The 16,238-nt window shown below is 35.1% G+C and overlaps 2 protein-coding genes across 3 annotated transcripts in view; one reads left to right on the top strand and one right to left on the bottom strand.

Moving 5' to 3' along the window:
- Positions 1-3,024: 3,024 nt before the first annotated feature.
- LOC111809168 (protein SHOOT GRAVITROPISM 5-like) lies at positions 3,025-4,542 on the bottom strand. Its single transcript, XM_023695546.1, has 3 exons — positions 4,346-4,542; positions 3,793-4,198; positions 3,025-3,701 (listed from the first exon to the last, which is right to left on the bottom strand). Exons 1-3 carry the CDS (start codon positions 4,530-4,532, stop codon positions 3,161-3,163), a joined length of 1,134 nt encoding a protein of 377 aa, XP_023551314.1. The 5' UTR covers positions 4,533-4,542; the 3' UTR covers positions 3,025-3,160.
- A 10,856-nt stretch (positions 4,543-15,398) lies between these two features.
- LOC111808950 (protein BASIC PENTACYSTEINE2-like) overlaps positions 15,399-16,238 on the top strand; it is a 2,200-nt gene continuing 1,360 nt past the window's right edge. The window contains exon 1 of one of the 2 annotated variants that reach the window (XM_023695203.1): positions 15,399-15,504. The gene's annotated coding sequence lies outside the window, so the exon portion shown is untranslated. Of the gene's footprint in view, positions 15,505-15,524; positions 16,217-16,238 lie in introns of those variants that run through there. The other variant, XM_023695202.1, reaches the window with a different exon arrangement.

Raw genomic sequence — 16,238 nt, 5'->3', positions numbered from 1 at the left:
GAAATTGGGAGGGAATCTTTAAAATTGTAAGTTCATCCCACATCTCATAAATCATAAAGACTATCCTCAAATACAAACACGAGTCCTTCCAGCTTTATCTTCACCAATCCAGATCAACCAAATCCAAATTACAGGATTAAATTAGCATTTTAAATTAAATTGGGTTAATTTTTCTGAACCCAAATTGACTTAGTTCGATTTCAAATTCATAGTACAGAGATCTTGAGTTGACCCGAATCAAAGAAAAAACTTATAAAGAAATGAAAAAGTGGTTGGATAGGGAGTGGGATAGGAATCTTTGGGTGTGTATGGCGAGGCCACTAAGGACACTCAAGGAGCCCTCCAAGGACAGTGCGTGCGTTACCACTGTGCCATTCAAAAGCCTTTTTTACCTCTTTCATTGCCTGCAACCTACCAAGCTACAATTTTTTTTTTTTTTAATTACTCCAATCATACAAAATAAATAAATAATGTTATATTTTTATTTTAATAAATGAATGTGTATAGTTATCTCATTTATTAACATTAAATTTTTTTTTTTTTTTTTGAAATTGGGTTTAACTTAATAATATTTATGACCGTTAAATTGTTGCGATATGTTTTTTTAACTATAATATAATACTCCATTTACTTTTCAAAGTACAAATATTATAATATTGATTTTTTGTACTAAAATTAAATAAATAAATTATTCATATTTATGTTTAACTATTAATTTTTTTTAGTGTAGTGTATTTTATTTGACAATAAACCAAAAAGAAAGGGAAATTATATATATATATATATTTTTTTGCTCAAATAAATTTTAGTATTTAAATTTTTATTATGGCATTTCTTAATATATTATTATTATAGTCTCACCAACCTCAAAATTAATATGCATTTCTTGGTACAAACATCGTCCTATATTATGTCCCCTTGTTTTTAACACGCGTCTATGTGGCATTTCCATTTTTAATTTGAAATATGAAGAAAAAAAAATCATAATGATTAAGAATATGTTCGCTGATTTCACACCTAACGAAAATAAATTTTAACCATTTTAAAATTATTTTCAAACATGTTATTAATGAATAGGATATTCGTGTCTACAACTATAGTCATATATATTTCAATATAAGGTAACTTCTGGAGGTTCATAGTTATTAATTTATTTATGTATTTAAAAAATAATAAAAGTTTTAAAGTAGTACTATGTGTCATGGTCATACTTGTTCAATGTGTATCACTTTATTGCTTTCCTTTACCGTTTTCATGATATATAGTTTCTTATTGTATTTTTCTAAGTGTATGATGTTTCAGTAGAATTATGTCTATGCTTGGTAAACTTGAAATGTCTCTGACTAGTCGTCAATGTTTCTTAATCGGAGTTATATGTTATCTAAGTCATTGTGTTGTCTTATTTACTTAGTAGCGTGTAACATTGTTTTCTTCAATTCTCTCCTTCTTGCTTTCGAACTCTCTTTCTAAAATCTCTCTCTACCTCAGTTTCTAAAATCTCTTCTTAAAGCAGATACACTAGAGACTTGGGTAATTTGAAGTTAGCTGACTCACTCAGTAGTGAGAGTGAATGTCGCACAATCACTTACAAGCATCTCGTAAGAATAAGATTGTGACATTGTGGAAGAAGGAGGAAGGGATAAGAAAATTCTAGAGGACTATGATGTAAAGGGTAAGTTTAATTTACTTTGGGGTTGAAAATGTAAAAAAAAAAAAAAAGGTAAAAAGAAGACATATGGTCCCAAAAAAGTAAATTCAAAAGAGAGACTGAAAAACCCAAACCCTTTTCTTCTCTCTCCTTTTTTTTTCTTCTTCTTCTTCTTTGCTTTGTTGTTTCCTTATATTCCTTTACTTTTGGTTGCAGTTAAAATCATGAAGAAGCTTAAAAAAAAAAAAGCAATAATTACAAACAACCTCTCGTACTTTATTTTAATTACGAACCATTACACTTTCAGAAGTGAAAAATAAGCAATGTGACTACGTCTTTAAGGGAATGTTGAGGTCATTAGATACCCAATCTGGATTTCGAATCCTAAGTGTCACAGTCATACTTGCACAAGGCGTCTTGTTTGTGGCCACATGTCAAATGCATCACCATGCTTGTCCAGGACGTGTTGCCCCGTAACCGCATGTCTATTCCAAACCCCTTTTACATGTTTTCTTATTAAATAGACTTTTATTATGTCAAGGTGTATAATCATTCACTAAAATAATGTTTACATTCACCCGGGCTAAAATGATCCAAAATATACTACAGCGGAATGTGACTAGTTGTCAAATCTTCAAATCTGGGTTATATGTTGTCAAAGTAAGTGTTGTCGTCTACTCAGCTTTGAGCTTATAACATTATTTTCTTTAAATTATTTTCAACCTATTTCCTCGTTCACGAATATTCCTCTCAAACATGACTCGAAGCTCGAGCATACACCAACATTGTCAGCGAAGTTATTTCACTAGGTTAGAACAAGTGTCGCACAATCGATATCCCGCTACTGCAGGAATGTGGTTGTGACACTAAATATCGAAGTTGCACGTCAAATACCCGCTCAAGGACTTAAAGAATAGCGTATACGAGTATTATTGTCTTTAATACGAATGTTACCAAAAGGGAAAAGATGTATGTTTGTTTTGTTAGATTAATTTGAAGAGTGAGTAAGCCATGAGGAAAAGCAACTGTGGCACTGAAAAACATGGTGGGTTTTTTAATACCCATTTACGTTTTACAAAGGAACACAAATGCTATGAAAACGACCCAACACATTTCTCTGTCTTTTTTTTTTTTTTTTTAATTCTTTCTCTACAAAATTAAAATAACCTTTTCCTTTAATACATTACCAATGGTCCCAAAAACAAGCATACTATATATCAATACACATATTCAAACCCCTCATTCATTTCCTCCATTTATGATATATGGGTCCATCATTCCTTTACCAATTTTGTTTTAACATCCCGTTTCAATCTAACAAAAACGACCCTTTCTTAGTAATCATCAAATATAAGTTCTCATGGCTTTCATTTCTCGAGACACCGCAATAATCATCGCATATACAATAATAAACCAAATCCACCCTCCAATGTAATTGTTCAACTTAGTTCATATTTTACGAGATGAGATGATTATGAAAATTGATGACTCTGAATCTCTTTTTAATGAATTTCATTCTCCGTCACCTTCTGTCGTAGCAGACGACATGTAGCTGATGGCGAGCGAGGTCTCTTCGGCTGCTGCGACGGAGCTCATGTGAAAATGTAACCGACAAGTTTCACAAGTGATTTCCATAATGGTGGAGCTCATTTTCCGGCTGGCTTCTTCCTTCAAGATCCTTGCTTTTTCCAATTCCGCTTGAGCTTGCTGCCTTATCATTTTGGCATTGGTAAACTCAACCTCGGCGATTTCGATTTGTCGCTTCGCGTCTCGTCTTGCTTCGTCTGCGTATGCTTTCTCCTCGATTGCGAGCTCGAGCTGACGCTTGTCATTCGGCTCCTTGTTGGACCCAATTGAGAGATTCAAAAAGGCGGAGCTTGGAGAAGAGAGATGGAGATTGAGATCATGGTCTTTGTTTGATGATAAAATTGGAAACCCTCGTAGTGGATTAGCGGTTTGTAGTAATGGGAGTGATAATGGCATGAGCTGCCACTGATCGGACCTCATCTGGCGGATATTGCAAGCGTCTTGGTGTTCTATAAAGCTCTCCACTCTAAAGTGAATTAGGGTTGAGGTTGAAAGTGAAAAAAGAGTTGAAATTTGAATGATTAATGCATTAAAAAAGTGGAAAATTTAGAGAGGACCTGGAAAAGACACGGCCACAATCACAGGAATGGCCACGGGTACCGCAGGTTTTGAGGTGAGCTTTGAAATCGGAATGAACAGCATAAGCTTTAGAGCATTTGTCACAAACCCAGTGCTTTTGGTTGCTGTGTTTTCTGCGGAAGTGTTTTTTGATGCCAACGAGGTCACCAAGGGCATGGCAAGGGTCGTGGTGGAGACATGTCGGCTCGGGGCAAACAAAGACCTTTTTTTTGATGGCATCCACCGTGTGTGGCTTCTTGAGTAGCTTCCAAGGTACTTTGTGGCGGCGGCGGTGCATTTGGAGATTCTGATCCCTTTGGAAGCCTTGGTTGCATATCTCACAAACGTAGCGATCGGATTCGAGAAGGGTTTTGGGGGATAAGGAAACGACTTCAGCATCCGGATCTAATAAGAAAATGAATGAAACGAGTTGAGCATCCGGATCTAATAAGAAAATGAATTCAAGATGCGATTTTTATTTGGTGTGGTTTGGTTAAAATAGAAGATTGAAATTGGGTTTGGATTTGATTTTGAATTTGATTAGTTTTTTACCTGGAGTGCCGGCGGGTCTTCTTTTTCTTTTGGTGGTGAGGCCATGGTCGGAATTGGGAGGAGGGGGAGGAGGAGGAGGAGGAGGAAGAAGAGGAGGGGCAGCAGAAGAATAAGGTGTGGATGCTGCTGAGGCTGCTGCTGCTGCTGCTGCAGAAGAAGAAGAAGAAGAAGAAGAAGGTTTCAACATGGGGGGAGGTGTTGATGATGATGATGATGAAGAAGAAGAATGAATTGAAATATGTGAAGGTGTGTGTGTGTGTGTGTGTGTGTGTATAAAAGGCTTTTGTGTTTTGTGTATGATAAAGGGTGAGATGAAGAGGGGAAAAAAGATGATAACAGGAGATAATTGGGAGGATGGGGCTGCCTCATCACCCAGTGACATGTCTCGGGCCCCTTTTCTTTTTTTCTCTTTCTTTTATTTTTTTTCATAACAAAAATACATAAAGCCTCTTTCTTTCTACTTTTTGTAATATATATATATATATATAGTTTGGTTTGTATGGGTTTACACAAATTGGGTCGGTTTGAATTGAGAAAATATTTTGGACTAATTTGAAATTTTGAACTGGTTGGATGAGTGACTCGGGCAACTCGAGTTCCAACCTAACCTTATATTTGGTTGGGTTGAATTGTTGAGTTTATTTTAATTATTTTTTTAAAATCATACTTTTATATATATATATATAGTACATGTTATATTAATAATTAAAATCTCATACAACTTGGATATCGTATATTAATAAGCATAAGACATAATGTCAATTTATGAATCAACTCAAAATTTTCAATTTTCTAAAAGTTCAACCAAACTCAAATCGAGAAAAAAAAAATATAACCCATGATTAGATTGGATAGTTCAAATTGGTCGGATAATCTTTCAACGTTTAAAATATGTATTTTAGTTTGAAGACATCCTATGAGTTTATTTTGGATTGTTAAGGATATTTAGTAATAAATTATAGTTTACCATATATATCATATTTGATATTTTATTATAAGGCAAATATCTCCATTTATTGTTATTTTCACTCATTATGTTTTTCACGTCCATGTAATTTATTTAATTATAAATAAAATAACTTTCACATCATTTAGGTGTGTGGATTAATCAAACATTATTACGGGTTGATGTTTAAATTTTTTAAAAATAATTTTAAATTCTTATCAAATGCATAATTGTGGTATGGAGATGAATTATGTGACCAAATACTATTAAGGGTTAAAAAAAGTTTTTTCTTTTCTTTTTAATGAATAGAAATAATTTTAGAAGTTTGAAAAGTTTAGAAATCTAAATAAAATAAAGGAATAATTAGAATATTCTTAATTTAGCTATTTTAACTTTTATACTTTTCTTTTTTATAACTTTTATCTTTTTAAAAGTTTCTTTTCTTTAGTACTTACCACTTTTCTAAATATTTTATTTTGTTAACCTTTTGTATCGAGATAGGATCTCAATTCAAGTGTCTTTTACAATATTTAACAAGAAAAAAGATCGCTACTTTTATTTCAAGAACAATAGCGCAACATTGTTAGAGACTCGATAAATGAAAAAAATGCCTAACTAAAGTCATGATTATAATTATTTATTATAGTATCAACGAAAGATTACAACTCATTTTCATAACAATAATGCGCTCGTAGCAACTCCGAGAGAATTCAAGAACTAGTTTCAACTCAAAGTGGATGATGGCTAAAGGATGTCATCAAGTAAGATCGTTACTTTTGCTAATTCCATTAAACCATCAATCTTTCTGACACATTTTGCTTCGAGCATCATCTCGAACAAACACCTGATCTTAATCAAATTAAAAATACAAAACAAATANTATATATATATATATATAGTTTGGTTTGTATGGGTTTACACAAATTGGGTCGGTTTGAATTGAGAAAATATTTTGGACTAATTTGAAATTTTGAACTGGTTGGATGAGTGACTCGGGCAACTCGAGTTCCAACCTAACCTTATATTTGGTTGGGTTGAATTGTTGAGTTTATTTTAATTATTTTTTTAAAATCATACTTTTATATATATATATATAGTACATGTTATATTAATAATTAAAATCTCATACAACTTGGATATCGTATATTAATAAGCATAAGACATAATGTCAATTTATGAATCAACTCAAAATTTTCAATTTTCTAAAAGTTCAACCAAACTCAAATCGAGAAAAAAAAAATATAACCCATGATTAGATTGGATAGTTCAAATTGGTCGGATAATCTTTCAACGTTTAAAATATGTATTTTAGTTTGAAGACATCCTATGAGTTTATTTTGGATTGTTAAGGATATTTAGTAATAAATTATAGTTTACCATATATATCATATTTGATATTTTATTATAAGGCAAATATCTCCATTTATTGTTATTTTCACTCATTATGTTTTTCACGTCCATGTAATTTATTTAATTATAAATAAAATAACTTTCACATCATTTAGGTGTGTGGATTAATCAAACATTATTACGGGTTGATGTTTAAATTTTTTAAAAATAATTTTAAATTCTTATCAAATGCATAATTGTGGTATGGAGATGAATTATGTGACCAAATACTATTAAGGGTTAAAAAAAGTTTTTTCTTTTCTTTTTAATGAATAGAAATAATTTTAGAAGTTTGAAAAGTTTAGAAATCTAAATAAAATAAAGGAATAATTAGAATATTCTTAATTTAGCTATTTTAACTTTTATACTTTTCTTTTTTATAACTTTTATCTTTTTAAAAGTTTCTTTTCTTTAGTACTTACCACTTTTCTAAATATTTTATTTTGTTAACCTTTTGTATCGAGATAGGATCTCAATTCAAGTGTCTTTTACAATATTTAACAAGAAAAAAGATCGCTACTTTTATTTCAAGAACAATAGCGCAACATTGTTAGAGACTCGATAAATGAAAAAAATGCCTAACTAAAGTCATGATTATAATTATTTATTATAGTATCAACGAAAGATTACAACTCATTTTCATAACAATAATGCGCTCGTAGCAACTCCGAGAGAATTCAAGAACTAGTTTCAACTCAAAGTGGATGATGGCTAAAGGATGTCATCAAGTAAGATCGTTACTTTTGCTAATTCCATTAAACCATCAATCTTTCTGACACATTTTGCTTCGAGCATCATCTCGAACAAACACCTGATCTTAATCAAATTAAAAATACAAAACAAATAAGAGTTTGACTTAGAATATATACATAAAAAAAAAAAAAAACTAAACTTTAATTTTGTTGAGCTGGAAAGAAGTGGAAAATAATTTAAAGAAAAAAGAGGGTTAGGACATAATCATGGTTCCCAAGTGTGTTGGATTCCAAATCTAATAAACAACTTTAATTATAACAAAAACACACTTACACTTTTCACTTTTGTCTTAATCAAAACTTCATTAATTAAACCCCAAATTAATTGTTTAATTGAACCTACCCTACCCCTAACTTTACAATATATCTCTTATATTCTAATTTTATTTTCTTCTATTATTTTCCTCCTTCCTTTAAAAACTAAAAAAGGAAAAAGTTCTTTTTCCCTCTATTATAAGCGTCCATGTTGTTCAAAAAACAAACCATTCTTTTTAATGGCTTTACAACAAAGGGGAGAATATAATAATTTTTTGACCCAATTAATTTGTAATCACTCAGATCGACTGCTAGCAGATATTGTCCTTTTTTTTTTGCTTTTCCGTTCGGGCTTCCCCTCAAGGCTTTAAAATGCGTCTGCTAGGGGAAGATTTCTACACCCTTATAGATGGTGGTTTGTTCTCCTCCCAACCAACTTGGACATCACAAAATTACGGGTGAAGATGGAGATTTAAACATCTAACCTTTTGGTAGGGTTTGATCTTAACTAGTTGAGTGAATAGTTGAGACAGACCAAAATATATATATATTTAATTTGGAGCTAAAAACGCAAGGTGAAATCCCACATTGATCGAAAAGAGGAACGAGTGTCAAGAAGGACGTTAGTTGGGAAGAGGAATAAAACATTCTTGGCAAAGGTGTGAAACCCTATCATTAGACGTTGAGGGGAAACCCAAGAGGGAAAGTCCAAGGAGGACAATATATGCTAGCGTTTGACTGTTACAAATGGTATGAGAGTCATACACCGGGCAGTGTTGCAACGAGGACTTTGGGCCGTGAAGGAGGTGGACACTGGGTGGTGTGCTAGAGAGGACTTTGGGCGTCGAAGGGAGTGGATTGTGAGATCCCACATCGATTGGAGAGGAACGAGGGTAAGCGACGACATTGGAGTGTATTGTAAGATCCCACGTCAGTTGAAGAGGAGAACAAGAATATGAAAAACTCTACCTAGTAGATACAGTTTAAAGATGAGGATATTTGATAACGGTGTATTTGAAGTGTTAAACCCAATCTTATTGGGGCATTAATTATAATGGGATAAGCAAATGAAAGAAAGTGCAGCAGAAATTAGGTGAAATGACATAAATGAATGAAAAAGAAAGAAAAAAGAGGGAGTTTTGATTGGAAAAAGAAAGGTAAGGGAGAGTTTTGTCTGAACGCCGTTGTTGGTATCCGAAGAAATGCATCTTTGGCGGTGTCCTTCAACAACACAGTCGCACTGAAAATCAATCATATTAAACCCTCTCATTTAATGATCGCACACAAACAAGAACAACCAAAGAAAACAACACTTTTCAAAACCAAACATTTACCTCTCTCTCTCTCTCTCTCTCTCTCATTTGTTGTTTGTCTGTTTGTTTGTTTGTTTCAGATTGCTTGTTTTCTGTAGCTGTGAGGAATTTTCATCCTTGTTTTCCTTGAAATTTTGGGTCTCTGTCTGCTGTACTGTCTCAAAAAATGAATTATGAGACACAAAGAAAGAGAGGCTGACANGACATAATCATGGTTCCCAAGTGTGTTGGATTCCAAATCTAATAAACAACTTTAATTATAACAAAAACACACTTACACTTTTCACTTTTGTCTTAATCAAAACTTCATTAATTAAACCCCAAATTAATTGTTTAATTGAACCTACCCTACCCCTAACTTTACAATATATCTCTTATATTCTAATTTTATTTTCTTCTATTATTTTCCTCCTTCCTTTAAAAACTAAAAAAGGAAAAAGTTCTTTTTCCCTCTATTATAAGCGTCCATGTTGTTCAAAAAACAAACCATTCTTTTTAATGGCTTTACAACAAAGGGGAGAATATAATAATTTTTTGACCCAATTAATTTGTAATCACTCAGATCGACTGCTAGCAGATATTGTCCTTTTTTTTTTGCTTTTCCGTTCGGGCTTCCCCTCAAATTTTTTTTTTTTTTTTTTTTTTTTTTTTTTTTTTTTTTTTTTTTTTTTGTTGGGTAAGCTCAGCTCTGATAACCCAACGTGCCCTCCTGCCCCCTCCTAATTAAAATCCTGTCAAAAATCTTTGCTTTAACCCACCTAGATTTGTAAATGGTATATAACGATTAGGGTTTAGGGTTTGGGGTTTAATGACTTACCGGTCTACTAAACCAAGTTTATTTATAAAGTGATCTTATTACTTCCTTTTTGCTTCAAATAGTGAAAACTATCTACTATCAACATCTTACTTATTGCTTTTAAGAGTATAGACTATCCACCTAGAACAATATAGGTTCTTTTAACATATTTTTGTCTTCATTCACATGCTTTGTGGGAAAGTTCGTGAAAGGTCACCCAATATAGAATTGTTCTAATCAAAACACGTTTAGTTTTGAACTTTTCTATGATTGAGTCCGTGAGATCTTAAATTGGTTGGAGAGGTACATTCTTAAAAGGGTGTGAAAACTTTTGTATGAAAGTCACATATTGCTCGTTTAGGGAATGATCATGGATTTATAATCAAGAATTATTATCTCCATTGGAATGAGACCTTTTGGGGAAGCGGANGGGCTTCCCCTCAAGGCTTTAAAATGCGTCTGCTAGGGGAAGATTTCTACACCCTTATAGATGGTGGTTTGTTCTCCTCCCAACCAACTTGGACATCACAAAATTACGGGTGAAGATGGAGATTTAAACATCTAACCTTTTGGTAGGGTTTGATCTTAACTAGTTGAGTGAATAGTTGAGACAGACCAAAATATATATATATTTAATTTGGAGCTAAAAACGCAAGGTGAAATCCCACATTGATCGAAAAGAGGAACGAGTGTCAAGAAGGACGTTAGTTGGGAAGAGGAATAAAACATTCTTGGCAAAGGTGTGAAACCCTATCATTAGACGTTGAGGGGAAACCCAAGAGGGAAAGTCCAAGGAGGACAATATATGCTAGCGTTTGACTGTTACAAATGGTATGAGAGTCATACACCGGGCAGTGTTGCAACGAGGACTTTGGGCCGTGAAGGAGGTGGACACTGGGTGGTGTGCTAGAGAGGACTTTGGGCGTCGAAGGGAGTGGATTGTGAGATCCCACATCGATTGGAGAGGAACGAGGGTAAGCGACGACATTGGAGTGTATTGTAAGATCCCACGTCAGTTGAAGAGGAGAACAAGAATATGAAAAACTCTACCTAGTAGATACAGTTTAAAGATGAGGATATTTGATAACGGTGTATTTGAAGTGTTAAACCCAATCTTATTGGGGCATTAATTATAATGGGATAAGCAAATGAAAGAAAGTGCAGCAGAAATTAGGTGAAATGACATAAATGAATGAAAAAGAAAGAAAAAAGAGGGAGTTTTGATTGGAAAAAGAAAGGTAAGGGAGAGTTTTGTCTGAACGCCGTTGTTGGTATCCGAAGAAATGCATCTTTGGCGGTGTCCTTCAACAACACAGTCGCACTGAAAATCAATCATATTAAACCCTCTCATTTAATGATCGCACACAAACAAGAACAACCAAAGAAAACAACACTTTTCAAAACCAAACATTTACCTCTCTCTCTCTCTCTCTCTCTCTCATTTGTTGTTTGTCTGTTTGTTTGTTTGTTTCAGATTGCTTGTTTTCTGTAGCTGTGAGGAATTTTCATCCTTGTTTTCCTTGAAATTTTGGGTCTCTGTCTGCTGTACTGTCTCAAAAAATGAATTATGAGACACAAAGAAAGAGAGGCTGACATAACATTTTTTTTTTTTTTTTTTTTTTTTTTTACATTCACATGCTTTGTGGGAAAGTTCGTGAAAGGTCACCCAATATAGAATTGTTCTAATCAAAACACGTTTAGTTTTGAACTTTTCTATGATTGAGTCCGTGAGATCTTAAATTGGTTGGAGAGGTACATTCTTAAAAGGGTGTGAAAACTTTTGTATGAAAGTCACATATTGCTCGTTTAGGGAATGATCATGGATTTATAATCAAGAATTATTATCTCCATTGGAATGAGACCTTTTGGGGAAGCGGAAAGCAAAGCTACGAGAGCTTATGCTCAAAGTAGACAATATCATACCATTGTGGAGAGTCGTGTTCATCTAACAAAAACATCTCCGTAATAGACGCGTTTTAAAGTATGCCAATGAGAACTCTGGACTCCCTAGGAGGTAGATTGTGAGATCCTACATCGGTGCTTGCCAACGAGGACTCTGGACTCCCAAGGGGGTGGATGGATTGTGAGATCCCTTGAAAGTCCAAAAAGGACAATATGTGTTAGCAGTATGGATAGTAACTTTTAATTGTTTTAACCCTTCCCTAGTCATTTTATCCTCATGATCGTTCTCATTTGGATATGGTATCGGTTCATTCGTGGACCACTCATTTACTCAAATGTCACAACTTGCATATGTCAACTTAAGCATGACTCAATAGCTTATATACATTATCAACTACGATATTAAAAATTCAAATCTAAAGACGTATATATAACCGAGCAAATTTTAGGGTGGTAGAGGTACAATCTCTTTCCAAGTTAAAAGATACATCAAAACCAAGAAACACATGACATAAACATACAAACACACAACAAAACGAAAGTAACATAACACATCCAATTCTTGGGTCAATTTTGATCGATTTTATTCGTTTAAGAGATAGATTTTTGTCCTCTGACAAATTACGTAACGTTTTGCTTTTCGTTTGTATATATTTGGGTATTGTATTTTATGCGTATGGAATTATTGGTGGTGGTTTGTTCATGCATTGAAAAGCTCACCCAAATTCTACGTACATACTAAAGAAATAAAAGGTCAAAATCAGAGACAATAAGAAACAACACAAGCAGAGTGAACCTCATTCATTTGCACACCACAACATTCATACACATATGTATCTATGATTTAACACAACTCACTGCTCCCATTTAATGCCCACAACCTCACCATGTGATACCACAATGTTTTCTCTTTACTATTTACCTTAAAATGTGTACTATTTTGAAGTTGGAAATTGGAAAGATTCTTGTCTTTCTCTTTTGTTGAGTCTCTGAGATTCTTTTCATGACTGATGTTGTGTTGAAAAGATATCTCTATGATCCAATTGATTGTGTAAAGCACGTAATAGCAATGGAGTTAGAGAAAGTATATTAAAAAAGGTATTTCTTTTCTATTCTATTAATATTATATTAGTATTAGTTAGTGATCTTGGTTGGGTGAGTCATTTCTTCCGTGATAAACTGTTGGCACCATTTTATCCCTATGGATGGAGGAAGAAGCGATGAGTTTTGGATTTTAATTCGAAACATCTTGGGTTAAATTCTCTTCGACTACACAATGGTTCTCTCTCTAAATTTTTAAAACCGTAAACATGTTGAGTTTATAAATTCTAACCGAAAATGTAGAAAAGATGCTTAATTTAAATTTGAGATCTCCAAGAAAATAGGCTCAAAATCTATGGAAAACCATGCATCAAACGTTGTCATAGTTAACTTACTTCGATGGCAGTGAATTAGCTCTAAACTCGTTCTAGAGTTATTTGACTCCTTAAGGATAGGTAAAGTTACGCATAAATCTCATGAAATACACATAATTACTCCTATTTAGATGTATTTAAAAGTGCCCTTAAATCAAGCTAATTCTGAAGAATACACTCTAAAGCGGTCTAATTAGTGTTGAATCGGTCAATATAGAGGTTGAACCGGTAATTATGGTTGAATCGGTCAATATAGAGGTTGAACCGATCAAAGTCGGGGTATGTAAGCGAACTGGGCGAGAATCGGTCATGATCGGGTCGAACCGACTCAAACCAAGCGTTACCGGACGAATCAGGCGCGAACCGATCAAATAACAGTGGGCTGGCGCGAATGGGCTTGGGGCATGCGGTCTGGGTTTGGGGCGTGCAGATTTGGGCTGACACGTCAACTGAGCCAACGGGTCAGGTCGGACGGCAGTTGCTGGAGCGCATGCTTGGGTTTGGGTCGGATCGAATGTGGGCTAGGTCTCCTTCTTCGTTGTAGTTGCTAGTCGTTCCTCTTCCTAGTGACTCACACAAAGACCGGCGGTAATGACTAAGTTGATTGGCATCGCAATGGTGGCAACGAACGACAGGGGGTTGACAATGGTTTGTGGCGGAGTTGTATTAGCGGAGAGGGTGAGAAAGAGAGAGAGGGAGAGAGAAAACGAACGCAGGTGGCTTTGGACAACAACAGCGGCGGTGAGAGTGGCCTGACGTTTGTCTTCAGTGGTGCGGGCTGTGCGGGCGACCCGAAAACGAGGAAGAGGGACAAGATAGATCATTTTCCTTGGATTGGTACAATTGATCGGTTGTAAAGCCTCAAGTTTCCAGTAAACTTCTCATCAAATTTCTTGAACTTTGCTCGATCTCCGGTCATGTGGTTGTTCACTTCGTTGTCTAGGTACCATGGTCTCCACTTGGTCTTCTCCATCTATGGAGGGGTTTGCCATAACCTTTTCTTCATTGAGCATTAACACGTTGGCGTTTTCTCGGCCAACATCAATGTGGGCTCTTCATCATCCGTGAACATACGGTTTGTCTCCTCATCGCTCCTTGTTGCAACACTCTGCCGCATAATGCCAGTATTTTATACTAGAGTAACCCTTGATCATACTCTTGTCCTTTCGAGGGTTGACATTTTCATGGGTTTGTAAGGTATTGTCAAGGCCTCCTCTGCCACCACGTTCGCGGTCACGTCCACGACCTCCTTTTTCTTTGTTATGGCTGCCACGTCCGCTCCAACCTGAAAAAGAAGAGTCATTTGCATTCTTCTTTTTCGTCCCCTCATGAACTTTAAGATGACCAACAATCTCCTCAACCGTCATGTTCTTAAGGTCGCCGAACTGCTCGATGGAGGTAACAATCTACATGGATCTTGGGGGAACTGCTCGAAGGAACTTCTTTACGATGGAGATCTCCTCTACCACGTCGCCAAATGAACGGATGCCGCTAACGATCGTCGTCAACTTCATGGCAAAGTCGTCTATTCACTCACCATCTTTCATGCGGATAGCCTCGAACTCACTCTTCAAGGTCTACACCTTTGCTTCCTTGACACGTTCCACACCCACATGTATTGTTTATAGCATCTCCCACGCTGTTTTTGCTGAGTCCTCTACCAATAAGACAAGAACGTCCTCCAGGATTGCTTGGTAGATGGCGGCAAGAGTCATCCTATCCTTACGCTCCTTAATGTCACCATGCTTGATGGTGTCCCACACGCCCTGTGTCTATAAGTTAACATGCATCTTTATCGATCATGGATCATGCTGCATAGTTACTCTTGATTAGTAATAGGTACTAAAGCGTTACACTCCCCCTCCATTCCGCTCCTTCGCTCCTTATCGTTGCTACATCTCTTCCGACAACTGTGTGTGGTGACGACATTTGTTTCGACATCCTAGCTCTGATACCAAACGTTGTAAATTGGGCACGATCGAAATATGTCGAAACAAATAGAACAACAACAACATGAGAGATGAGAGAACTTTTGAATAGAGTAAATTAGTATTTTTTGTTTTTGTTATATAAATACCCTCCATCTCATAAGTATTTACCGTAGAGATTGCAAAATAAATACAGTAATAATAAAAAAAAAAAAAAAGAAAAAAAAAGAAAAAGAAAGGGTAAATAAGTTAAGATACAAAGGATTTGTTTAGTAAATTTTTGATGGCAGAGTTGACTGCCTCTGGGTATAAATAAAGAAGTAAATAAATAAATAATCCCTTTCTTTTTTTCACTCACTTTTCTCATCTTTTCCTTTTCCTTTTCCTTTTCCTTTTCGTCTCTCTCCTTCTCAGTTTCTCTCTCATCCGTCAAAACCCTAAAGTGTGGTTTACACCCATCCCAGTAAGTTTTCTCTCCCTGTCTTTGTCTCCTCTCTCATTCCTCCCTCTCTTTCTCTCTCCCTCTCTCCCTCTCTCCCTCTCTCTCTGGGGTCCTTTGTGTGGTCTTTGCCCATCACTGACATTCTCATATAAATATTGCTATTTTCCCCATTTGTTCTTTATTCTTCTTCTTCTTCTATATCCTCTTTTATTTTTTTATTCTTTTTCACTTCCGATGAACTCTGATTTAGGACGCCTTATTCCATTGTGTTTTCTAATCCCTGATTTTGGTTTGTGTAATCCTATGATCGCAATTTTGGATCTCTAATTTCGCTTCTTTCTAGGGTTTATGGCGGAAATCTTTATGTTTGCCCTTGATTTGTTTTTTCTTTTTGCCATGTATGTATTGAAGAGGGACTTTAATTAGATAGAAACGCCCCCCAATCTTTAGTTTGTTGGTGGGGTACTGGAATTTCCTATTTCGGACCTTTGAATCGAAAGTGTGGTGTTAAATCCACCCATTTTGGCTATCGAGATCTTGTTGGAATTAATATATAATGCTCACTGTTGTGTTTGATGATTACTTCCGTGTTTTTTAGGTGCTTTGCAGGGCTGCTGACCAGTTTTTTAATTCCTGGGAATATCGAAGTTATGCTATTTTTATGATATCCACTTACTCCCCCTCATTTTCTATTTTCTTTTTATTTCTTGGGTGATTCAAGTTGATGCCCCTGTTTTTTTTTTTTTTTTTTTTTT

Source organism: Cucurbita pepo, chromosome LG13, assembly GCF_002806865.2.
Source record: "Cucurbita pepo subsp. pepo cultivar mu-cu-16 chromosome LG13, ASM280686v2, whole genome shotgun sequence".
NCBI classification, from domain to species: domain Eukaryota; kingdom Viridiplantae; phylum Streptophyta; class Magnoliopsida; order Cucurbitales; family Cucurbitaceae; genus Cucurbita; species Cucurbita pepo.
Note: the sequence above shows the minus strand (reverse complement) of the source record. Positions and strands in the feature narration are given on the sequence as shown.